The 27539-nt window shown below is 40.0% G+C and overlaps 1 protein-coding gene across 6 annotated transcripts in view; it reads right to left on the bottom strand.

Annotated features, from left to right (window-relative positions):
- The window catches only part of LOC135485578 (1-phosphatidylinositol 4,5-bisphosphate phosphodiesterase beta-1-like), a 74763-nt gene that overhangs the window by 23238 nt on the left and 23986 nt on the right, over nucleotides 1-27539 (bottom strand). For 4 of the 6 annotated variants that reach the window (XM_064767741.1, XM_064767740.1, XM_064767742.1 and 1 more), the window contains 14 exons: nucleotides 23615-23683; nucleotides 8869-9009; nucleotides 8137-8270; nucleotides 7350-7434; nucleotides 7018-7118; nucleotides 6296-6325; nucleotides 3581-3753; nucleotides 3308-3454; nucleotides 2819-2976; nucleotides 2349-2428; nucleotides 2090-2174; nucleotides 1808-1892; nucleotides 1114-1143; nucleotides 215-226 (listed from right to left, as the gene is read on the bottom strand). In XM_064767741.1, the coding sequence (XP_064623811.1) occupies nucleotides 215-226; nucleotides 1114-1143; nucleotides 1808-1892; nucleotides 2090-2174; nucleotides 2349-2428; nucleotides 2819-2976; nucleotides 3308-3454; nucleotides 3581-3753; nucleotides 6296-6325; nucleotides 7018-7118; nucleotides 7350-7434; nucleotides 8137-8270; nucleotides 8869-9009; nucleotides 23615-23683 (1330 nt within the window). The remainder of the gene's footprint in view (nucleotides 1-214; nucleotides 227-1113; nucleotides 1144-1807; nucleotides 1893-2089; nucleotides 2175-2348; nucleotides 2429-2818; nucleotides 2977-3307; nucleotides 3455-3580; nucleotides 3754-6295; nucleotides 6326-7017; nucleotides 7119-7349; nucleotides 7435-8136; nucleotides 8271-8868; nucleotides 9010-23614; nucleotides 23684-27539) is intronic. The other 2 variants (XM_064767743.1, XM_064767745.1) reach the window with 2 other exon arrangements.

Here is a 27539-nt window from a genome sequence, read left to right as displayed (position 1 = left end):
GAGGTTCTTCTATCAGCCACATTTTTCATCTGGGGGGAGGGGGGGGGGGGCTAAACGACCAAGTAACAGGCAGCTAAATGACTATGGGGCAACGACTTCAATTCGATAAAATCACTGAAGAATAATCAGGTAGAGGAGAATTAAAAAGCGCGAGTATGTTCTAAAGCAAAATTAAACCAGAGTATGATCATATGAGCCAAATATATTCACCTACCGGTGTCATTCACTGTTCAAATAAAAAAAGTGAAGAAAACGTTATAGTTATTTGAAGTGTCAAATTCTCATAGAAGGAATTCACTGGCAATTTTGATGGAAAATTCAAATATTTTGTGAATTTTTCCTAATACAGATGATATATGATTAGCAAAATCAAACCGTGTAAGTGAATTCCGAAACTCAAAAATTCTTAACATATCAAAACAGGTTAGACTTATCCCAAAGGATTACTGTCGTTATCTTTAAATAGTAACCATAGTTACCTTTCACTTTAAATGTTACCACACTACGAACACGCTTTTTCGGATAGTTTTGAAGTCCAGAATTCTACACTATATAGGTGTGTTTATGTTTTCTCAAAACTACCAGGTGCCTCACTCTCACTGCACTGGTTTCAACTGGAGCACCAGTGGTTTCCATAGGAAATCCACTGGTTACAACTGGAATCCAACTGGTAGTTTTGTTGGGATAAAAGGATTCTACTGGTTAATCTGAATGGAAATCAGGGATTTTTAAATGAAGGATATTTCATTTGGGCGTTTTATATTAGGTAGTGCAGTTATGATTATTATGAAAAACTCATTTAGGAAGAATCCCATACATAATCCTCAACTATATACTGGTACAAGAGATAGTTTTTTTGGTTATATTAAAAGTCATGAGTTGAAAGTACTTCTAACTCACAACAAGTGTAAGAGATACATCAGGAAGGCAGACGGCTGTGATCTCCACACAAGAAATCGTGATTTCACGCTCCAAACATTCACCCTAAAATCACTCAAGAGCAATAAAAATATTGGTGCAGAATTACCAGGATTAGTTATTCTCTATCTATGACGATCAAAGGGTTAATTAGTAATGTGTTATCAGAGGTATAGGTGGCGCTCTAGGCAATACCTGTGTGCTTTTTTCGCAATTTCCTTGCATCTGAAATCGCAACACCACTAAAACAATCACAACATGCATGATAAATAGAAAACGTAAATGAATTAAACTAAAATAAAGTAACACAACCAAGTTTGCCAACTCTGCTAAAGAAATCTTCCCCAAGGAGAATCGATTCCCAAGCTTGCCGAGAATCAGTCTGGGCCTCCAACTTGCCTACCTGGCCTCCCCTGGGAAAATAATGTTGGAATGACTGTGATGCTGGAGTCTTCAAACTAAATGATGATCTGTTCATCTGGGTAATAAGGTTCTTTGTTGGAAGGCCTGCCTTGAATGGACAAGATCAAGAAGTACTCTCGGTCAGATGGGCAACTGATTCTCCAGGGTGAATTTCCTCGCAGCCTTCAACTGCGAAGATGTCATCCTGTAAATATCTACAGCAAACACTTTTTCCCTCAAAGACTGTTTTCTCGTTACTTTTTTTCTAACGAAAAGTATGAATTGCTAGAGTCCAAAATATATTTCTATTTTTGTCACTTTCAGAGTCCTAGTCAATTTTGTTGACATTTTTCCTAAATAATTTCTCACTAAGTGACACGCAACCACAGCTCAGAAAGAACGGGTTAGATAGAACATAAATGAACATAACAACATAATGAAATAACAACAAGCCATGTCACCTCGTCATTTGTGATCCAATACTCACATTTGTGGTAATGCCTCTTCTTGTTTTTCACAATGATTTTTCTCTTAAGTAACTCGGGACTCGGCAGTGGGGCACCTGGTTCAAGCTGAAACAACATCAACATCAGAAGTTAAGGCTGATTTTCAATACAGCGGGAACCACTGGCGAACCCAGGAGAAGAAACCAAGAGTCTTCCAGCAATTGAAAATGAGCCAATACACCAACTTATAGCTTGGGTACATTTCACTGATCACAGTCATTCATTTCGACTGACTAAAAGAACGTCATTAGAGGTATACTTGCAATATATCCTGGCAATGGGTCAGTCAATAGTAGGTCTCCGAATATGTTCCGACAATGAGCGGCCATTTTTGCTTGTTGCTTTGGTCTGGAAAAAACAAATTAATTTTTAATAAAAATCAGTTTAAATTGTTCTTTTCCTGACATGACTGCCAACATTAGCTTTGTAGTTGAACTCAAGGCACTATTTATCTAGAGAATTGGATAGAAAATGGTTGACAGACTAATATTACCAAAGTAACCGAAACTTGATATTACTTACGAACAATGGTTTTCAAATGATAGTATTACGGGATAATCTGAGGTCTTGAAGGCAGACTCGGTAATTGCTTCGACAACATCCTGAAATACAAACAAAAGTTTGCTGAAATGTTGCAGAGACCAAATATATCAGATATGAAAACTTCTTCATCAAGGGAGTAGCAAAGTTAAACTTTGAACGCTTGGAACTTCTTTTTTAGCAATGAGAATCTTTGAGAAGCAAGCTTAAGACATTCAGCACATTTACAGGAACACAGTTAGCTGTCCTAGCGAGTCCCGTCATAGAGTGCCAGAGTTTTGTGGAAAGGGTTGTGTCCCTTGCCAGTATTTTTCTCAGTTCTACATCAAGAAGGTCTGAAAAGAAGGAGCTGGAGTTTGATCCACATTCACATCGGCGCATTCACTATACCTATGCAGTGAAGATGTTTCGTTCGGCGGTAGGGCTCAAATGTTGAACTTTACGGCACTCACCTTGAAAACGACCTCAGTACACATGGTGAAACCGTGCGTTATGATTGGCTCCTCATCAGCACCTTTACCATCCCAGCAATCCAACTCGATACATCGACAACCGCTAAGCAACACCTGTCTGTACATCTCAACTGAAGATTTACCCGTTAACTGATGACCTGGAAAAGAATACAGCAGATGACGCTACATCAATGATCAGTGTCTTTGTCAACAAAGCAACCAAGCATGGGCCAGGACTTCAAGTTGTAGCTATAAGCAAGATACAGCCAAGGTGTTTTCCCTGGCTTGTGTCTGCTCCTACGTGGCACTGGTTTAACCTGACCTGTTCAAAACAGTTAGGGAAGACACAGAGCCATCCTGGGATGTAAACTGTCCTCGGCATCAATTTCAAACTCAGAAGGCACTGCACAAACTTGGATGGCACTGCACAAACATCTCTGTGGAAATTTCTGGAACAAGTACCTTTCCAGCTAAGCAACTACCTCTTACCTGTTAAATATGTATTATGGGATGAATTGATGAAATAATGGGCAAGGGGTTGGTCCATATCTTCGCTGAGATCAAACTTCTGTGGATCTATGATGTTATTGTCTTCGCTCAACAGGTAGCGCAGGAATCCCTCCTCACTCATACAGCCTGCAAGAGAAGAGATAATTCAACTTTCGTCACATATCCAGTTCAAGACATTGACATATCTAGCACATCTAACAATCCTACAATGTCTTGCCCTAACATCCAGGGAAGGACACAGCCACCACCTACCTTTATCTCGCATGTTCTTTTGTGGCTCGAATTGATTGATAATAGCCTGAGCCCTCGCCTCATTGTAGTAAGGATAGAGAATCTCATTCAGCCTCGGGTCCCGCTGCTCGCTGTTCAGTAGCTCCACCAACTTGTCCACTGTCAAGTGCAGGTAAGGCTTCTTCTTGGCACCGCTGAGAAAGAGAAAGTTATACAATCTTATTCATGTTCTGATGTAAATTCCTTACATTTAGTTACTAAGAGTGAGGGTTGAAGTCCTTATTCCATTCGTGAGAGACAGGCAAGTAGAAATTCTGAAAGACGTGACCTCCCTTTCATATTGGACTAGGGCATTAAAGTGACTTTCGCTTGACGACCTGTCTAGGAGTCAGGAGTGCTTGCCCTCCAATGTCACAAGTAGCAAATTGGGACAGTATTTGACACAAAAGCTGAAGTTACTCATTTAATACAAAATGCTCCTCGTTCTGAACCTTGTAATTAGAAAGCATGTTAGCGTGTAACATAAAAAGTTAAAAGTCATGGGTTTATCGTCTGATATCAACTCAATATAAGTTATCTTTACACTTTATATTGACATGTTGTTACAAGTACATCAATGTACATAAAACAATACGTCAACAGGAACTTGTGAGCCAACATGCTTCCTATATTTTTTCCCACAGCATCTCCCTATGTTATTACAATGCCAGGATGCAATATGCTAGGACACTCTACGAAACTATCTTTTTCTGGCGATCAACTTCATGCTTACAAAAGTGGGTACTTAGTATTATGCATCACACACTGAAAACCTTTCAACTACACTGGCACTGAATCTTACTCTATCACAGTAAAAACCTCTATACTAACCACTCATTATGAGACGTTCCATGATGTTATTCGGCTGCTTAAAACTTTTCACAATGTCAATTGCCATATTGACGTAATGCCATGCATTGCATAATGTATCGTTTAGTACATTGCGTCAGACCGTTCTAGCGGAGTGTGCATCATTGCACGTCAGACCAAAATACGTCCAAATTGTATTGCAACCTCGGGAAATCGGCAGATGCATACGCAAAATGAAATCTCGCACTAGGTTAGTTTACAACCTTTGACAACACTTGTTAGCCACTGAATGTGAAGCAAGGGTCGGATCAGTAGAGAATGGACTGCAAACAGCTGGGAAAAGTTTCAGGTTGGAGAAGTTTTAAAAAGTTTCTGCATTTTACTTTTACTGTACTTGGCATGCAAATAAACAGAAAAGCAAAATCAAACAGAATTCGCGTCGGAATTTAATGGAACAGAATCACTTTTTACATGGGAAGCAGCCAGAAATAGCAAAGGGACAACCTGTCCTCTGTCAAATCTTTTAAAGGGGGACTATAGACAGCTCCTACCTATAATCTCCCTTTAAGCAATATAAAGCTGTTTATTTGACAACATCTTTTCATGGATCGAGGTTTTATCCCCCGATTCATAAATCAATACCAATGATTCTCCATTCAATACTATTTGAATCACAACTTATTACCATACTTTTTGTTTGAACAGATGGAGTGAAATCCCAGCAATCCCATTGAGCAGCCAGCCATCATATCAATTGGGAGTGGCCTCTACAACAGTTTGATACTCAAAAGCTATAACATGATATTAACAGCAGCAGCAAAATATCTTGGTTGTGTATGAGCACAATATCAACGCCACACTTGGATGCATTCCTTTCTTCGCTATTCTTAGATATTGATGAACAGTTTTACATTATATGTGTCATTTCTCTGCATTTAGGATCAGATCCACTACTAAAGACTGCAAACTAAGGTCATGCAATCAAAATTACTAAAAAAATTGAGAGAAAAAATCCACAAAAATTTACTACCATCACCTATCTAACTACATTACGGCAACCTTAACAATAGATGCTGATACAGTCTGCACCAAATCAAGACTGCTCGGACAAAGCTGACTGGCTAGGCTACATCCCAGGTCAAGATACGAGCTGGTTAATCTATTGGTCATGACACGCCACAAAAATAGGCTACGCTATGTTTTACATTGATACTTTGATGACCATGTGGAGATGAGCTTGACCTACTCTATAAACATGACCTGAGAAGTAGCTTACATGCTCGAAATGACAAAACATAGACGTTCTTAAGAACAAAGGGGATGAGTCATAACACAAATTTGTCTGGGCCTTATATGATGTCAAAAGTCAACTTCTTAGTTCACATTGTTAAAGGGAACTGAAACCGCCAAGCCAGTTCGTATGACCTCGTTTTCATTTCCCGCGTATCGGGTGATCAGAACGAGGCATGAATGAAACATGGCGCCTAGCTGTCAATCATTGAGTGATGTCACTACTATGGAATTTACTACGAAAACTCATGATTGAAAGATCGCATGACTCACGTGATTCTCACATGATTCTCAATAATAACAAATTGCACTGCGCATGCTCGGGCACTGGGGGCGGAGCTATAAATCTGAACTCGAATAGGAAGTTGGAAGTTTGACTTTCTCGGGCGGTGAAAGTCGAAAAGTTGAATAAATCGCTCGGCGGTTCCAGTTCCCTTTAAGTTAAGATTGTAATAGAAGTTGAATTTCAAAACACACAACAGACTCGACAAACTTCACAAAATTGTTGTGAAATGACATCCTATGAACGTGCATGACGGGTTTTGAAATCTGGGCCAGATGCAAGGCAGAGAAAGTCTTTAAAAACGCCGGACAAACCTGATGTCATTCGATGAACCTGGCTTAATCCTTCACAGGGAAATGAAATAAACACACAGATGGAGATGGTGCATATAAAACAGGGGTTTTGGACATCATTTTCTGTGGAAATTGTGAGGTACATTTCTTCATCTATAAATGAGTTTATATAAAGAAAGCTGACAGAAGAAAGTTTACAATGATGATTTTAAGCTGAGCAGCTAATTTGAACTTGAAGTGATCTCCTTTGGTATTTGCAACCAATCACCAGGAAATTGGTCAATGAAGAGAGTTATTGCATGCAGAAAAAGGTTTTGGACAGTCTGGTGCTGCCATCTTTAGCACTTTTACACCAACTGCAAGACTGAGAGAGTTCACTGGGAAAACCATTCAGTGTGTTTTCTGCCAAGGTGCTACAACAAACATTATCAATATAGATACATGTAATCATTTCCGAATAGTTTATCAGAAACAAGTGCAACTTGAACAATGTCGGTCATGGTTTATCACATAATGGGAGTACAAAGAACCTGAGTCACAAGTGAACGTCATGATCAACTGATATGATGACAGATAGCACCAGCGTGATACCGTAAACCGGATGATGTTTTCAACTGTTTTGTTTTTGTGATTTGGAAGGGAAAAGCAAACATTAAACTTGCTAAAATTTCTGAACTTATGCATTAACCATTCCATTTCACTAGCACATGCCCTTTGAAAGAAATGAGTTATGCAATACGTACATGTCTTGAAAGATCATTTCAATTTCCACCCGCTTAACTAAGTTTTTGTAGAATTGGAAAAACTTTTCAAAAGTGAAGTCCTTCACACTCAGTGTGTCACTCTGAAAAGGAGACGTGCATGTTATTATTTCAGCTCAAGATACACTAATAATGTCTCATCGCAACTATCGAGCCAACACATGGGTATGTCCTATGTCCTCATAAAGAGTCAGTTTGAAGAATATCCTGTGTCTGTGACAAAGCTGGTACTTTTCAGAAGACAAAACGCATGAAAGCTTCTCAGTAACTTCGCAATCTACAGATTAAGAACTCAATACAAATGTCACACCAACCTTTGCTGTGGGTAGTTCACTCGCCTGTAGGGCAAGTTCGATCTTTTTTCTATCATCTTTGTGGGTTGCAAATAATTTGAAAAAACTGAAAGACAAGATGGGATGAGTGAACAAGTTTCGTTGCCATGTTAATTTGACCTGGGTCATAGTGGATGTCCAATTCTGATGCGATTTCTCCCCACTCAGGCGCCATGGTGGAATAAGCCCCCCCCCCCCCCAACCTAGGACCAACCACTACATATGACGGTAGATTGTTCCAGACGTGGTTCCTCCATTAAATCACTATGGCCAGAGAATAATAAACCAGAGACAGAGTTGCGTAACATTATCACATATTTGTCACAAATAAGCTTGGGAATCATGCAGATGGACCGTGTTATCGTAAAACAATCGTTTTTTAAAGTGAAATGGAGAGGATAGATTTCAAAGGTCAAATGGTGATAAGAAATGTGTGGGTGGACGCTGTAACAGATGTCTCTTGCGAGGATGGCTGCGAGGGCATATTTCAAGGCTGACAAATGGTTATAAACAACTGCATAAACATCCAAATCTTAGGGGTTTTTCTACTTCTCGGTCAGCAACAACACCCCTTGGTGTTATATTCATATCACTGAAGTTACCGATCATGATCAACTATTTCATCTTCGACCATGTTTCTGAGTCCATGATATAAAGTGTATTTTCATTCAACCCTGGTCAAGATTGTTACCCTGATACTGTTCCAAAAATGCCATAGCGTCCTGTATTGACCTCATAACAAGTGAATAAACGTCGACCTTCCTTTTACCTTTTGATTGGAATCCTTCCTTCCTTGTCGGTCATCACAGTCATTTTGGTGTAAGCCTTCTCCAGGAATGAATGTGAACATCCATTTAAGGCTAACAGGTTCTGGGAATAGCTCATTAATTGTTGCGTCCATAACTAAACAGAGAGATAAAGGAACAGTTAGTAATTACAACATGTTTTATCACAGGCACGGCAGATCATCTCCCATCCCACTAGCGAGTTGGTCGGGAACTAAACTACATTGGACACGCTATATCTCGTTCCCAAACAAGTCAAGCTTGAAATTTTGTGGTGAACATTGATGGTATACCAGGTATTCAATTCTTCTCTAATTAACTTCCGGTTATTCATCAGTCACTAGTATTGATCACCCACACAAATCATGTCTTTTATTTCTTCCCTCAGGAGAATATGAGTCATTTTTTTAATTAGCAAGTTAAAAGTGCATGTTATCGGGCCCAGACAATCTGTTTCAAGCGAAATTCACCATTCCAGTGAAGTTTATTTCAGGCGGCAGAATCATGAGGAAAGACTATGTTAGATATGAAGGAGTCTTTATCAGGTGTTCCCTTTCAGGCGGTTCTTGTCTCAAATGCAAATTCAGTGCCAAGGGCTCAACCATAATTGCCCATAAGTAAAACCTTTGGCGAAAAGGTAAGATGTGCGGCTGGGATGAATATCTTTAACGCAGTAGCTCTTTTGGTTGGTCACTGTTTTGTTTAAACCTCCTTACCATTGCTATATCTGCTGATATACCCACAAAGTTTACAAATGAGATGTTGTAAAAGTCTTGTCCGTGACATATTGTTATACTCTTCTCTTCGACTGAGGTCTTTGGATCGCCTATCATTAATGTCTCCTTCAGCTTTGGGTCCTACAAGTAGAGAAATAGAGACACCAATTAGTGAACACCTATATTAGAGACCGTGCACTGAAGATTCACCAAGTTTATAAAGCCATCAACCAGATATTGAGGAAGAATTCTGGAGGAAAACAGATATTTTCAACTGGCTCTTTAAACAATCGAGTCACTGAAATACTTGAGAATTGAAAATCATAAACATTATGCCAATCTATTGCCCAATTACATGATCTATCAATTGATCAATCACATTAGCTCAAATTGATTTCCCCTGAAAATAATCATTTATGTTTTTTTCTCCAAACTCCATCTCGAGCATCATACCGACAAAACTGTAGCAATCCAGTTTGAAAGATTGAATTAACATTCATCAACGCTACCAGATTGCTTTTCTGACATTCATGCACCGACCTCCCGGGGAAAAAAATGCATCTTAGTCGCTGCTGGGATGAGATTGCATGGCTTCTGACGCCGTCGACGCCTTGAAGAATGATGACACATGTTCAAGCTACAAATTGCTTTGTACATCAGAGGTTTATCTCAAATATCAGTCAGTGAAAACTAATTCAAATCACATCACATTTTATTGAAAAGCGTGACAATTGAGAAGTGTTTGGCCGATTTCAATGCGATGTTTGGTGAGAACTGAGCAACCAACGAAGTGACGAATATCATAACTTCATGGAACGAATGGCACTAGAAACGACTATTTTCAGCAAGAAACACACAATTTTTTCATTTTGTGACAAACAATTAGTTATATCACTTGAACTAAAACTATTACTAAACCCCAAGAGAAATGATATGAAAAAGTTTTACATAATTGATAGAAATGGCTACAAGGCTTTCATCAATCTAATAATGATGTATGGGAAAACATGCAACTAACCTGAGTGAGGATATGATACTACATGTAAGTTAATTTTATTATGAATTACAGACAGGGGCTTTCTAATGTCAGCATTTGGAATTTTTGAGATGCACGCCAGATAGTCATCTTTGGTAATGAATTTGGCTGTCCTTAAAACCCCGGAGTTTTGTGGTCAGGTTGGTGTAAGATCCTCTTTATTCTTTATTAGGGAGCAGGTCTGAATCATATGAGCTGGAGTCTGGTCTCCAGCTCCACATTCACATAGAGTTAGCATCGTTTCATTCTTGCGTTATGGGAGGCAAACACGAACTTCAACTTACAACATTTAAACTCCAATGGATCAATCATCTAATTTTATAAGCAAACACAGAATTTAGTCGCCGACAAATGAAAACAAGCAAATTCACCAACTTTTGCTTTTAAGATTACAGTTTATGCTACTTTTATGAGGTATAGTCATAGTGTCCGACTCTAATGGGTTGTGCATTCGAATCCAGTCCAGTCACCGCTTTGTCCTTCAAAGGTTAAGCTCAGATTTGCACTGAATGTCGACTACTAGATGTACTCTAAGTGAGAGCTGTTGTAAAGCACTTAAGCTACAAAAACTCACCATCATTCTCATTTTCAATAATATTATTAACCACCCCCTCCTTGATCTCCATTCTTATACAAATGATGAATAGGTCAGAACTGCTGGACTTACTTCCAATTGACAACTTTCCCTAATGGTCTGTATTGAACAACACACTCTCCGAACTAACATGAGCCGGTGATGTTGAATTACCAACTATTATCTTGGCGAGAGAACTGGACATGAAAATTCAATATTGTTTCCATTATCATCATTCATTGCCCCGACAGAAATGTGAATATAAATTCGACTCGTTACATTATGACGATTCTTTTTCCCCAGGGCCGAATCCATGAGGATATTAACGTCAATATGATGGGAGGAAGTATGGACGAGTGGATTGGCTTTTATAGAAGCAATATTGTTTGAATGGTGAAATAAGTGCATGTTACTGCCAAGTCTCTTTAATATGAACTTACGAGCACCAAAACGCTTTCATTTAGAGATCCGTTTAACTTTAGAGTCGCCTGATGGAATAATTGGTCTCTGTCATCATCATCGCAGCAGGGGTGTATATTAACCTACGGAAAGGAGCCTGATGAGGCTGCAACAGGAAGTGAACGCCAACATTTTCACACACTAGAAATCGACGAGTTCCAAAACAGAAAATATCTCACATTTAGAGTTATGCTTGTAGCAGCAGTTGCCGATATCAAAATGGCAGATCCACCATGCAAGACGGGACTTGCAACTTTTGTTCAAAGCCCGGCATCAGCGCTCCCAGTGGAAAAAAAATCCCAAGTAATACAGAACATCTTTGCCTAATGGGAATGTATAAAAAAGTCTTGAGTATCTTGAAATTATGATAAATACTGGTCGTATCTCAACATTGCAGCCATCAACAAATAAAACGGGTTGAATTGATGCAATTCAAAGACGATCGCACCAGAAGTTGTCTATTCTAAACTTGATTGGCTTCCAGTCAGTTTACGACGCTCGGCGGAATTCGCTGAAGAGACTAGTGATGAGATGCAACATAGATGAGCTGCAAAGGCAATAAAAACGGATACGTTTCGATGTTAGCTTCGAGTCTAAATCTCCTCGCAGGGAATTGATCGAATTTTAAATTCATTGTGTTGTAGATTGTCGCTACAGGCTTTAAAACTGTTCCAGAGAAAGTTTTTAAATTTCTTAAATTCATATTCCAATATAGAGTTCATTTTATGGGAAAAGTTCCTGAAATAGAAATGCGCTTGGTATTTCTTATTCAGCTAATGTAGTTCTCCGCTTGGAAAAATCTGTCTTTTTCTATGGGGGTGGTTGTTATGATCATGCTCAAGCATTTTCCACTACGGTTGGGCTCCACTTAAATTATAATAACCTATTAAGTTTGCTCTCACACATAGAATTGAATATCTCAAATGAAAGTACATGGCAATCGAAGTGAGCAGATGCAACGTTTATCATAATGACCCCTTACCAAACAGTTAAGGTGATGGTGCCCTGGGCAGAGAACCTGAGGACCAAATACCAGGTCTCTTAGATACGAACCATTATCCTCAAATCAAAGGGATGGTATATATATTGTCTAACAGTTCCAACAATCAATATCAACATCTATCAATTTATTATCAACAGATCGAAATACACAAGAACGCAATATCAAGACTAAACAGCGCAGAAAGCTATTTTTAAAAGAATCAATTTTAACGATCGGTCGCAAGATTTAATGCACTGGCGCAATGATGATGGTGTCATATTCGATGTTCGCATGTAAGGAACTGACAGGTCATTCTCATGGTTGATGTCGATGGCCGCCTCGAATGTATCCCTGATGGCAAAAGTGCTGTTTGGCTTCAAAACATGATTAGCTGCTTCTGTTCAAGGCCTGATAACAATCAGGGCTATGATGACAACCTCATGACAAATCGTGGCTTAATTTAAAGAACTCAAAGATACCCTGGCCATCATAGACAAATGTTGACAGAGCCTACAGCCCCTTTAACAAACCTAAGTCTCTAATTCCATGATCATTGCCTTCTAACCTTTCATTCGAAACCAATTTCATGTAAATCTTGCCCGGGGTCTTTAGTATCGGCTGATTTAATAATTCACAGTGGCGGTGAGCTTGCTGGGTGTGGTATGAAACGCACACAGAATCTATATTACAAACCATTTAGATAGATATAACAATTGTCATGACACAACTCAATGATTGAAAGAGATAACATGTTGGTACGCCCCGAGAATTTTGTGTATCACTGCAGGTTCTTGTTGGGACCACTGGCTGCTTGGCTAAACTCACAATGGCTACAACACCAACAAGTTAAAATCCGTTTCAGATTATGCGTTCAAGAGTAAAACCGATCTTACAGTTTGTAGCATAACCTGTTCTTCTTGTATGTAACCATAAGCTTGGATCGCAACTGTGCCATATGCCTATACACATGGCTCGCTAATGTCATGGGTGACAGCCAGTGAACTTCAGCATTAGCCGTCTTCTTTCCCATATCATTCTATATCTGCAATAGGCTTACAGCATTTCGCTTTGCCATGTCATTTGCATTTTGTCTCTGACATGAATCTCATGTGGCACTCTTTATTGAGCATGCATGACAAAAAGCCGGAGTTCTATCGAGTTTTTATGGCTGATCACGACGTCAAAGCAACCTTGGGCATTCTAGTTCAGTTAGAAATATCTCTTCTTATGATGGTAAATTGAATTAGGCAAGACGCCGGGTTTGATAATAGAATATTTGATACACACAGAATATGTAAGTATCTCAAATACACAAAGTTGAATTTAAAGTCTTCTGTGTTATTATCGCATGTAGTTTGAGTCAAATGGCTTATCAGGCCTGAGCTCATACTGGACATATACTCCTGGGTTGAGAGAAGCATCGTAGGGTACCGTATCTTGCTCAAGAACACCAAAATGAAACACTGGTCAGATGTCTTGCTCAAGGACACAGAAGACACAGCGGTAAACTTCCAAATTCAATTCCTTGACCACCTGAGCCCAGTGCTCTTACCACTATCCTACGAGGGATGATCGATCGAGGCAAGCTTCATAGAGGTTGAATACTCGTGTATCAGAGTATATAAGCGAAACCTCGTTATAAATGTAAGTTAATCGGTGTGTGATGGGTGTGGTACGATGTCATATCGGTACAATCCTAAGCCCTCATTTATATTGATCTTGGCATCGGATGATTGTTATAATCATCATCTATAATTTAGAGGAGCATCTCACTTATAGACATCCTATGTATGCCAACTGGTCACCTTTATCAATTAATAACTATTATAGGAAAGCAGCTCAAAGGGGGTTAAAGTCAGAGTCAAAGAAGACATTTGCCTTAATTGCCATATGTGCAATTTAAGGGAAGACGTCACAACCCAAAACAAATTTCCTTGCCTGTATAGGACACTTGTCTCGTAGATTGTGACGATGTCCAATAATTTCACAATTTCATAACTCAACTGAATATATAGATATCGGAACACAACCAACTGAATTGGAAATTTACGGTAACTACCGCTCGCATCAATACTCGCCAGTCAAACGGTAAGTTTGGAAGAAATATATAGGCAAAAAGGCAATAGTCATTTGACCTCCACCTGCTTAGCTATAAATCTGGCAATAGCAGATTATTTCCTGAGATCAATTGTTGTGTTGTCTGGTTTTTTAAAGGAGATAATGTGCTGGTCTTTCACATCCTTGATTTCTAAGCAATTTGTCTCACTATGGAGACACAACAGTACATCTTAGAACATTTGAGGTTCACACCTACAACTTCTTAACCCCGAGCACAATCATCTTGAACTACATCACCAATTACCCAACTTCCCCGAGGAAGGAACACAAAATGCCAACCACCTCATAAACCCCTTGATTTTTTATGACCAATTTATACAGAGGAATTACATATCCAAGTCAACTGATGGCTTCCCAACAATTGATAATAAATCTTGAAAGGTAATTTATTTAAGACCGCCACGAGGGAGTTCACTTATTTTTCCGAATTGCCCCAAAAGCCATAACACTCAATCAGGAAGAAACCCTGGGGAAAAAATTCAAAAAATTTCTTGCCAAATTTCATTCACTTTTCGTCTCCTTCCGTACATTTCAATTTCATTCGCATAATGAGAAATGAATCATAAACATGTTATAAATAGACTGTTATACGAACAGCTGATGATTAGGTTTGATATAAATAGAACGTTGTGATTGGATATGGAGATCAAGACTCAGGCAGGGGGGGAATATGGCAGAGAGGATAAGGCAACAAAATCTTCATCACTGACGTGGCTTCAACCGAGCAGTATTTGGTGACACAACCAATACCTTAACTCCCTTAACAATACAAAATCCATATCATTGTTAGAAAGCAATCAAAACAACTTCGGAATACGATTTTATCATGAACCAGAGAATTTTAATGATTGTCCATCACACAACATTAAAAATTGGCGTTCATCAGGTGGTTTATTTGCTGAGAACTATTCGATGCAGCGTCGGCCATGTTGTACAAACAGGTAGTGCTGAGGACACACAGAATTGCCATGGCAACACAATCCGCCTACTGAAATTAGACGATGTTGAAAAGATGCCGTCGGGTAGAAACTTCACTCGCTTTCCTAAGGACTTGTGGGGTATCTTTAGTGACATTGATACAGAAGCAATGGGGGACATCAACCATTGAGAAAACAGGGAAGAATGAGCATATGAGGGAATTTCACAAAAAATAATGTGTTTGCAGATTACCCTCACGAGGTTGTATGGCCTTTAGGAGAGATTTCTGAATTTCAGACACAATTGACAACCCTTGAGCGTGGGCGTGAAGGAAACAGGTTGACATTCATGACAAGACAACACACCACTTGCGTCCAAAATAGCAACGTCCGGTGAATTAATAACACTGAGATTGTGCCATTGCCAGACTGATTATCTTCCTTATTGGCAAAGCCACTTTTTATTCATGTGCGGCACATACCATACAAGGAAAATAGCGGAAATTGATTTGGGGCGGACAGCCACTTTCCTCTGATTGCATCGTGGGTATCATGAAGAATAGATAAGACTAGTTCTATGAATTCATTGTATCACTGGTTTAAATAGAACTACGCAACATCTTTCAGAAATGATTTGCCAATTCACCAACACTCTTGCCCAATGGAGGATTCCTTTAGAAACGATACCACGTACAAAACAAGACAATTTTCCTCCCAGACAATTCACCCAAATGTCATTGGCTCATTCCCCCTTGGTCAACAACAATCGGTTCTGAACAGCCATGAATCAGTAACCGAAAGCCACGGTCTAAATTGTCTCGTTTTTGTCGGAGGAGATGCTGTGTTATGTGGGTGGAGGAGTGAGGCACTCCGCTCTTGAATGCCTTGTATCGGAATTGAATCAAATTTCCATATATCACTTGAACCCAATATGTACACCAGAATGGGACCAAGCGCAAGTTGAACTTTATCAAGAGTAATAGGTTTAGTGAAGGCAGGTGATGTACAATTCTTACAACAGATGGTTACTCAAAAGCGTCATGTTTGTTGAATGAAAAGGTGAATGTTCATGCAATTGCTGACTGGAATCAATTATGGCTGTATCTGTATCACTGCAGGCAATTTTTTGGCTCTGGTTCATTTATAGCAAAGTCTTTTAAGGAATCCCAGGGTAATCTCTGGCACGGCAAGCAGATCAGCTCAGACATCTTGAAGATGCCAGGAGTCAATGGAGGGTTAAATCGTCAGCACGACAAATGGCTCCATGGTTACGTGAATAAAGATTACTCTGCTTGCGTTGGTTAGAGGTTATCGCGTAGGCGGTGAAGGTTCATCATTGCGACGGGGTGCTGGGAAATTATTCCATCAAATCATGTAATTGCATCGTAAGGAGGAACTCCGCTCAGAAAAACTTGGTGGCGATATTGCCCTATCTGATCAAGACCTGATGAGGGGTGCATGATGAAGTGGCCAAGCTCTGAGATGAAATCAGTATCACTTTCAGTTGTTCTCTAGTAATACAGCGTGGGAAAAAAAGTGTTACTTCTTTTGAAGTTTGCACGTCTGCATCTTGGCGTGGACCTTCAGTAATTCAGCCATCATGGGCTGAAGTATTTCTTCATTACTTCCGATTACAGTGTACCTCATTATTGTTAGACATCATCGTCAACATGTCTACCCTGAAAGACTTGTATATCCCTCGGCTTCAGACAGAACATACTGAGTTATTAAAGATACCAAGATAGCCATCAATCTGCAACTACAACTGTCATGGCCGCCATAGACGTTGTCATGGAAACAAGCAACATTTGAATGAAATGCGGTTCTTTAGCCAATTGACTATGTTTCAAAGAGGTCTTCGATTGGGCTATTTAGGTGTGTGATCAAATCAAGTGGGCCTGGTTGAATGGCACGCTAAAGACTCAGGCAGTCATTAGGGCTGATCAGAATTGAGATGTGACATCCTAATACAAGCGAGGCTGTCGGAGGGAGATGGCGTCTGCTGAATCACTTCATTGATTTTGCAAGGTAAGGATAAATATCACCATGGACCACACGTAGAAACACTATTTTCAGATGGTAAAGACTACAATATTTCCCATGATATCTTAGGGAAGGCATCCGACATCATACAACCAGTTTTAAGGGAAAATCATTCAACAGCTATCCTGTTCCATCAGTAATTACAGAAACCAATTCCGACAAACAACCGGCTCAAACTACACACTTCTCATCTTCCTTGAGTTAATTTGCAACCGAGCGCACCAACGCTTCCTACTCATAAAGCCGTCTTTTTCTAAGGATATCACAATCTCGGTATAGGATTCTGGTGTTTTGTTGCCTCCATGGCAACAAAGATGAAAGTAGGAGTTGATCGTTGAGCGGTGAACACACACCTGAATGGCGTGCCGGCGAACAATTCATCATTCCAAGGCAGACGTTCACCAATAGCGGGTATAATCGTCTGCTCAGATGCCATTTTCTTGATTCTGTTTTTTTTTCTCATTTGACTTATTGTTCTTAGAAGGTGCTACGATTCCATCAACTTACAAGCAATCACATATGTACCGCGGTTCCGATAGCGATAGTTTCTCCGCATTGAGTGGGCTGTATTGACGATACAGAAGCTTTGTGAGACAGTATCTCTCCTTCTGCTCTCTATCCACCATGCCATGCAGCCCATCTCCATAACCTTGAAGGCCAAATCAGACTAGCCCAAACAGAAATGTTAGACAATCTTCTAGCCTGAGGACGACTTTTGGGAGACATTATTGCTTTCCGATCCTGGATTGATTGTTATCGTAAGCACCCCATTGTGATTGTCTCAATGAAGCAAAATTCAATTTCTCGCCTGGCACAGTCGATACAGTGATTTGACGTTTATTGAACATGGCTAGACAAGTTTTTTCTCTCACTCAGAGGCACAGATAGTTTGAAGATGCTACACTGAAGGCAGCAAAACCTGCTCCAGGAAAGAAATACTTCGAAGTTTGACCTCTTTGACTTTCAAAATTGGATGAACACACATTCTTCAATAATCAGGCAGCTACCCTTCCAGCCCCCTGAGCAAAATGACTTTCATCGAACTTCAATACAACAGGGAACAGTCGATGAAGTTCTGATTGGTGCAATAGCGGTGGAGGTGATCGTTGACTGAAAAAGTCGTCAATGGCTAATGGATGGACATTGGAATGTTGTATGTAGTCATATCGACTATATCTGATACCATTACTAGATAAACACTATTTATGATCTATCATGCCAGTCATCATCTGTGATATGGCTAGCAGTATTTATTAAACAGGATAGCCTTCTGTAAATGTAAAGGTGAGACAACCATTTACGACAAGGGTGATCCAGGAGTCTATGCTGGGAATACTTGAAAGGGAGCTTGTTTCGGTTGAATTCAGAACTGTCTTGACTGTCCCAATATTGCAATTACAGTATAACAAGCGGGACCCCAGATGGTATCCATCTGAAAATTGTGATGTAGACATTGCTATGGCGAGTCAGCCCAAGAGGAATTAACCGCCTGCAGGGGTGGAGAAGTCTGGAGCTAGACGATCCAGCTATGTTTGAGCGGTCAGTGGCAGGAGGGCGGGCCTCATGTAGATTCAGTTGATTAGGTGTGAATACATGACCGAAACCCATTTACTGGATCAACAGTTGCACTGACATTGCAATGAATGTCTCAGCATTCTCCCTCCCCACTTCTATATCTATCATCATCAGTCTTCCAGCATAAGCGCTAACCCCCTCCCCACACTTACAAATACGAGTCATTGACCTTCTCATACAAGTGTTTATTCACCTGACAATGTTAAGTTGCATTCAACTTTACAGTGATTTCCCTCTGAATATGAATTGTTTGATCTGTCCCCTGACAAGGTCATTACACAGCATTTGCCTCGATTGTTGTCAATTTGCCTAATCGTCGTTCCTGTCGTGTCCGTCATCGAAGTTTAATATGCTAGGGCCCACTGGGTATGGGTACGTGTGTGTGGTACAAATAATAACCTGCCAGCTTGTCAGAAAGTGATGGCCAAGGTTGAGAGATCAAAGTCTTTATTCCACAGTGCGTATCACTGGCCAAATGCACTGTTGTGCAGTGTCAATTCGGTACTGGCTGAAGTTGGCATATGGACATAACAAAGCTGCTGATTTCACTCTAAACCGGTGTTTCCAACCAGTGCCGAGAAGTCCTTTGAGTAATTTTAGAGCCAATGGCCAACCACCTCAATTGCAGATCAGACACCTTAGCCAATACGCCATCGTGATTCCCCAGCATATTCCGAAAGACCCTGGACAAAGCAAACCACATGAATTGTAGCTTACAAGTTCCTTAGAATCGAAAACATGAATGATACTGCTAAGTCTTCTCAACATAGCCTCAACATCGCCACTCTTCGATTCATGAGGTCTTTTGACTGATTGGAAATAGCCGGCGTTCGATATTTTTCCCCATCCAATATGCAATAAACGGGTGTCCATTGACAGGACTTGTCAACGTTTTTAGCATCGTCAATCAGGTGTGGATGATGGAAGCATAAGTGTGGATTAGTTATGAATATGTTGGCAGCTCAGCTGGGATCGAAGGAGGGGATATCGAGATTGCAACCAGGGTATATCAATTTGCCTGGGCAAGCGAAGTGGCCCAGTGGAATGTAATCTGGGAGATTTATTCTAGTCACTATGCAGGAAATCACAAGTTCGCAAAACTATGGAAAAGCTTCCAAAATGATCAGAAATGGCAGACATCCATGTTTGCACCAGTAACTAAAACACCCGACATTGCATCCAATGAATGAATGACGACTGATATCATCTCACATAACAATAATGAATAGGCAATAAAAACAGATTTATAGGAAATTATCCCACAGATTATGCCACAATATTGCTGTTATTAGTGCCAGTGAAACCGTTGCTAAGATTACATGGCACGATCATGTCTAATACTAGTGGCGTGTCTTGTCTCGGTTATTACCGGGAATCAGTGCTCATGCATAAAGATGCCAGGATGTGACAGCATCAATGCAGCACCTAACTCATTTTAAAGTGTCCCATCAAGGACGAGCTGCAATGTGTCTGTCATGTCTGAGCGGATTTAGTAGAGTTTGGAGCAGCCAATTATTCTTCTGATTCTGCCATGCGTCCGTGAACACCAGAGTTATCCCACCCTGTCGGCTTGTGTCCTTGGTTTCAGTCATAAGACCTTTCAGTTAGAACTCCGATATCCCAGACCTGTAGCTAGCTTTTTGGTGGGAGGGGGGCTCTTATTTTGTTCTCCATCACTTAGAAAAGTGCCAAAATCTGCATATGCTATGGAACGTTACTTTGTAATAATGCTGAACTGAACTGTGAACCTACCGCTTCCTGAGGTCAATATGTCACCCAGCTCATTCATATGTATGGCGTGGTAATCTCATGCATAATCTCATGTCTCGGCTAGCCCAGGCCAGGATCCATCAGCCTTTGGATCTAGTGTACTTATCCAAGGTAGAGATCAGTTCAAACAGTTTGGAAGCTGACCTGTGGTCGGCAATGGTGGTCAAGAGTACATTGGATGCGTTTTTTGAACAAATCAATGGGTAGGGACCTGCCAACTTTGCGCCGGGCATAAAATCTCACTACTGTCTGAGCAAACATTGCGACAGAAGGACTTCCTGATGAAGTAACTGGACCATGGTTGAACTTTCTTTTGCTTTTTCCAATCAAGAAGATTTTTTGTTCATAAGTCAACAAAATAAGCGTAAATAAACACCCACGAAAAAACTTTAAGTCTCCAGTATAGGGTAAACATCAGACTTACAGTATCATGGGTCAGTAGCCCCCCCCCCCCCACCAGATGGTATTGATTCTAAACAAGCACTAATAATTCACTGATATATATGATGACCACTGCCCAGCAGCCTGGACCCAACCATCACAGTTGGATCTGATTGAAACAGCAGCCCGTGATGATGGATATTTCATGGACCACTGGTATCATCTGGTCAGTCTCACTCCTCTTTCAACAACTACTGTTTTTCATAAGGAAATTCATGACAATTTGAGCCACAGCACAACTTAGATGACAGAACTTCATTGACTGCGGTACGGATGTCTCAGCTCAACCTCTGCTCGGCCACAACCATATCCAGCGGTCATCCATAAAACAAATTATCCCACCAGGGCTTATCTGTCACAAACTGGACATCCGCCTGTCTGAGTGACGTATCTCATATGACAGATAGAACAGCAACTGGAAATAACCATATGAAATAATGGGCATTTCGGTGAGGAACGGAGAAACAAACTGTCTGAGATGGGATGAAACCCAAAAGGGTACAATGCCATGACTGCCACAGTCAACAGGGATGAAATATTCCCAAAAATAGTTCAATCAAAGTGCAGAAATTTCATTCAAACAGTTTGAAAGCCACTTTTCTGACTATATGTCTAAAATTATTGCGTTAAGAGAAGCAATAAAAGTCTTATGGTGACGATATTGCTCATCATGGATTATGTCTAGTTACGATGTATAAATATGTCTCAATCATCACTGACCACACTCATCAGCCCCTCTCCCAATCGGCCATCATTTTACAGCCATGCTGTCTGCGTCATCACCACGAGGACATCAATCGATCTCCGTCAAGATGACACCGCTTGATCCAATTGCCCCTGGAATGGTACATCACAAAACATGGACAATTTCCCGTTCCTCTGATACTAGAGTCTGTATATCGATGTTATTGAACTAGTTCTGGTGTGCCCTCTTTCTGCCGCAGATGTGTGTCATTCAAGCAATCGACTTGGTTGACTTCTTCAGAAAACACATGGATTTTGATCAATGAAAACTTTTGAGCAGGAGTGTTTAGCAGAGACGGTAGGGTTACAACAAACCAAAACATTTTAAAATGTGCAGCCTATAATGCACACACTCGCACAAATGAGTTTTTAACATCTTTTTGGACTGTCGTCTTTCTATTATGAGCGAGATCTGCCGCTCAGAGTGCCAAATTCCAATTGGTAGCAAATCAGCCCTCGCGGAATCATCTGTCTTCTGATGTGATAAGTGTTCCCCTCGTTTATCGAGCTTAGACATCGTTTGTCATGAAATTTACATCTGTTTCCGAACGCGATCAGGAATGTCCGAGTGGCTTTTGCTGTGAGATCATGAAATTGACATTGCTCTTCTTGGGTGACATATTACTGGCGATTTTACAAAGTGACCAATCCGCTATTTTCTGAATTTGAGATATTGTCCCAACTGGGTTTCCAACCCAAAGCTATACACTTGTATAAATTAAGCCATTACCGTATAGGAAGCACAATCAACTATGTTTTTTTCATTGTTTCCTTTTCAAAACGAAATAAAAGACTTGGAGTACAGCTGTTAAGGGCCTGAGGTCACATTTACATACCATAAAGTAGTCATTTCAATGATTATCAACATCATTTTGATGAGGATTATCAGAATCTATGAGAACTCAACAGCTGTTTGAATATTGTTATTGTCAGGAGGCCTACTGTAAACAGATGGAATGGCCTTGTTTTGCGCAGCGTTTCATTTCAACTTAGGTTGCAGTGCCTGCCACCATGGTTTAAGCTCCACTTATAGACAACTTTACTCTGTGACCTGAAACCAGTGGGTCTAGAAGAGGGGGGGGGGAAAGGGGTACCCGTCCTAATACAGTCTGATCAGCAATCAAGGATTCCCTCCAAGAGAGTGGCCATGTTTTACGTCTCATTCACATGACAATGACAACTTGCCCTGGAACATTCAGACATCGATTTATCAACTCGCAAATATTTTTATCTCATGGAATCAACATCACAGCTAATCAAATTGTTGCATACCAAAAAAGCACCTGACAAATGTAAAACATGGCTCATTGCAGCTCGAAATAGCTCCTAAACTGTTCTGAGGCTTTATCCTCACCCCGTAATATGGGAATATGTAGAGTGGCATTCTGGCTAACCGTGCTTTGGCGAATAGCAAGCAAATTAGATTATCACTAAGTGGATCTTACGTATTACACCAGTTACCAGTTCCCGAGAGAAAATTCAATGTCAGAGAAGGTAATCATGGTAATTGAATTCATCATGAAAATAAGCAGGGGCAGCCATTTTTATTATTGGCCCTTCTCTTTGCTTTTCCTCATCATGTGAGTGAAGATCCTGTATAGTACTGACACCAGGTTGTTCTTAATTGATCAAAACACACTGTGGATATTAACCCCAAGATATTATCGCCGGTCCTCAGGCTTGAATATTGTAATCAGTGGCTGATTGAGGTGGTACGTTTTTGGCACCTGAAAGTCAAGTTTTTCTAGGGAGGGCATAGAACCCCTCGTTTCTAAGATCGCACCTTCGGTCCTCTCTGGGTGGGGTGGTGCCCTCCTTCCCAGTGTTCTGGATCTGCCACTGGTGATGGCCTGTCATCAGTCTCGCATGTTGTAGTGGCTCAACAACAGGAGATCTGCGATAACCTCATAAACATGGAATATTTGCCTGATTGACGTAAACTTCGTTCATTCTAGCATTGTAGATCTCTGGTACTGTGACTGCATGGGGAAGGGAAAAAGCTGAGGTTTGTGACAATCGATGGTCACCACTGGACTTCATGTCAAGTTGTCAACAATCGCCAAAAGGGGGTATTAGAAGATGCTTACCTTTGGTGTGCGGGCATATACTCCAGTTCGGATGTCTCGGATTTGAGCGATATCCAGGCATGTTGTCTCCTGAAAAGGGGATAACGACTGATGAAATATACAAGATGATGATAAAATGAACATTCAATTACAAACACTCTTTCATTGGACTTTACAGACTGATTTAGTATACAGAGTGAAGAAGATACTTATTTACAAGATGTACTGTAAGCTGATATCAGTGTGCTGAAATCAGTGTTTTCTCAAAGGATTTAGAGTAGTCTGTGTTAGAATTGGAAACTTATTGTATGTAAATTTGTAGTGAAAGAGGATGTTACAGGTGAATTGCCCACAAGCCTGTTGAGGAATTCTTTAATAACTGCTAGTAAGTAGCAATTGGTTTCATGTGAAGGGATGTTAATGACCAAATGTCTTGTCTCACATGAAAGGACTTTTTTCTTGGATTATTGGGATGTTGTTGAGTTTTGTGGAGACTTTCATGAATGATTTTCTAAATGATGCGTGGTTAGATGAATTAATTGCTGTCAAATCTGTAAATGGAAAATGTTGGTGTGTTCCAGATACCAAGACCCGGAGTGGTATAATAGGTGCAATCTATCGACTAACACAAAGACAGGTTAAAAGTAACTAGTCCTCTTAATATGCTGTAACCATTAGTAGAAACGAGAAAGTTCGACCTGCATGACAAGTTCTTTCTCTTCTCACAACTCAATTACCAAGATGTCAATGCCCAAACTCTGACTGATCGACTTCGTCCACATTAGGAAATTATGGCTTTAAAAGTCGCCAATGGGATTATTGAAGAAAGTCTGGCAGGCCAAAACACGTCCAGAAATCTTGTTGATGGGGTTGGATTTAGCTCATGACTGACGACAAAATCCAGTTTCCCACCACAGAATAACTTGATCCTGAGCGATATGTGATTAGGCAGAGTTCTGAAACTTTTTAGAATTTGATTAAGAGTTTTGTCCAAGGGTTCAAAAGCGCTGACTTCTTTCCATCACACAGTGTCTTTTTTCAGATTTTCCATTATTCATGGTCATGATGGTGGCCAAGTGTTGTTTTGCAGTGAGGTGGCACCAGCCATTAGAACTACAATCCCTTGAAGAAACACACAATTGATCTGATTTGCCCACAGGGGCCTAACATCATTGTCGATGCTCAGATCCCTTTAAGGGATACAACCCACAAGCGATTTAGACATTCTGTTGCCGTGGAAACCAGGACTTTTCAACAGTGTCATTGCAATCAAGCAAATTCCCCAGTCGGACTCAGAACATCGTCATTTTGCAAACAAAATGGATATTTAGAGCCAGAGTCCTCAAGGAGGGTTTAATACACGATTGGACATCACAGAGGAATTTTCATCAGGCGGAGAGGCAAGCCAATCTGCATGAAGCGACAATTAGTCTATGTTGTGTTTCTGATCATCCATTTTGCTATGCTGGGTAAAAATAGGAATAGATTGTAATCCTGCCGCTTGCTACCCCAGGGCCAGTTCCACATGAGGCAGAGAGTGAGTTATATCCGGGTGCTCTGGTTTCCTCCTACAATCTGTCACAAATGGCCCACACAACTGAAAATGTCCTTCTTTGATCCCCAACTCTCACTTTTTACCATGTTAAGGTGGCTAAACATTTCCTGTTAGTTCTTTTTTCTTAGGTTGATTGACCACAAGAACTCAAGAACTCAATTTTGATTCCAAGCCTAGTACATCTTGGTATTATCGTTTCCCTCCTTCACTAAAATATGGAGTTTTATGAGATCTGACAGGGTCGATCAGGCACGAGATGGCATTGACATTGTTGGTGACTTGTAATTGCTATTCCTTGCGAGTTGATGATGTGTGTAATATACCCAAGAACTGTAAGATGTGAACAGAAAGACTGTATGACATGGAGATGTAAAATGTATGTAATATGCAACCGCTAGCTATTATTGTGATCTAAAACTATGAATATTGAAAATAGAAAATGTTCTGAAAACTAAATGTAACCTGGGTCCAGTTCTTGAAATAGCTGACAAATTTCTGTAAACAGCCAGGTTTTGTGGGCTTTTAGTTTTTGCAAATAACCTGGATTCAGGTGCAAAAACATGGCGGTTTACAGTAGTGTTCATTTCGCATTGAACAAATGTTGAATGCATCAAGCAATGTTATTTTGAACAGTACAGTACCAAAGAAGATACAGGTTTTTTGGATTTAACTTGGCTTCAAGAACTAGACCCTCATTGTGTGCATTGATATGTGAAAACCTCACAGTACGAGAGGTTTAACAGAGCTAACATAGTAAAGTCAGAAATAACTAACAACTAGATCTTCAAAGAAAAAAAGATGGGAAATGTGGTCCTGTGGTTTTGGGACAGATTTAGCTGATTTAGGGTCGCTTACAGAACTAAGGGGATAGATTTGCTATGACGGGTATACTTTTTGGAAATAATTATTACAGCAGATAAATATAGAGCTTTTACGCTTGGAAGACGTCTTCAGTTAAACATTCAACACCATTTTGCAGGTTTTGCTGGCCAAGATACACATGAACTATGGAAGAAAACACAAACATTGGACAGTGTCAAGTATATAACATATATTTACTTAGTTTGACATTAGACTTCAGTTCTTCATTTGAACTAATTCTGACCCCGAGGCAAAATTTGAATAGTTAAATACGGTGATTTTTGTGGCTAAACATTCTGTCTGTAAAAATAAGTGGTGTGTAAAGGATTTTCAACATCTTGAAGTTGTTCCAACTTATAATAAAAATCAATTTTGCACAATTCGCGAGTAACATAATATTTGCCAAAGGGAAAAAATCCTACTTCAATAATCGAACTATCATTTTGGAAATAACTTCAGTATCGGTTTGTTTTAAGTAAAAACCAAATTATACAGTACAAGTTCAAAACTCACAAAAGGCATTCCAGACATATTCAAACAGGGAAAGAGTCCTCAGGACATTAGAAGTTTCACTTAAGAATGACAATATTGCTGTAGAGTAGAACGCATGCAGAGTCCAAGCTGGCCAACTTATAAAATGAATTGCAAAAAAGAGTAAGTTCTATAAAGGCTGTTATAGAGAGAAAGAATCCAAAATCGTTGTTGTAACATTAGGGGTCTGGAATGAACTGTATGGAGGACGTGTTGAGATTTGCTGATTCATTATTTGAACTATCGCCAAACGCTGAAATCTTTGTCATGGCTGAACTGATTGAAGCCGCCATTGCTTGGTGGCGTCTCAATTGTTAAAATATCCACACCAGGCCAACTGGATTCAGGTCCCGGCCTGGGGGTCTGTAGTTTTGAGTTTTGGGGAGTGTTTCCTGTATTAGGTAGGTTTAATTCTCAAGCTTTACCACCAATATCAGACTTGCCAAAGATTTTGTTAAAAGCTTCATCAAACAATTTGGTTGGACTAAGACAAGTTTTAATCAATATCACAAATGCTTAGACAATTGAGATGGATTTTTAAGATACTGGTATCAGCAAATCCTTGGACACCTCCATCAAGCTTTCACCCATAGCCCCTTTTGCAGACAGGAACAGTTGAAATGGCGATAGAATTTAATTTGAAAATAGTGAGATAACTGAAAGAGAAAATGTCAATTTGTAAATGATTACAAGCAAAATAGACCGACTGCGAGATGCACTGACCCCTCTAAAGGGATGACATTAGGACAAAACAAACAAAAAATGCTAAAAAATCACCATAAACCTTTATACTTACCCTAACCTGTTGTGGAGATAGATAATTAGTAAAGTTAATCATAACAATTAGCTATAATGATTAGATGCCTACTGATGATCTACTGTACCCAAGGCAACAAAACCAGATGTCACTGGAAAGTCAGTACTGGTCAGAAGTAGTGTGTCATGATACTTTGCGTAAGCATATATTCTAAGCTGCAAATTAGCCATGACACCAACTAC

This window comes from Lineus longissimus, chromosome 3 (assembly GCF_910592395.1).
Source record: "Lineus longissimus chromosome 3, tnLinLong1.2, whole genome shotgun sequence".
In the NCBI taxonomy this organism is placed as follows: domain Eukaryota; kingdom Metazoa; phylum Nemertea; class Pilidiophora; order Heteronemertea; family Lineidae; genus Lineus; species Lineus longissimus.
Note: the sequence above shows the minus strand (reverse complement) of the source record. Positions and strands in the feature narration are given on the sequence as shown.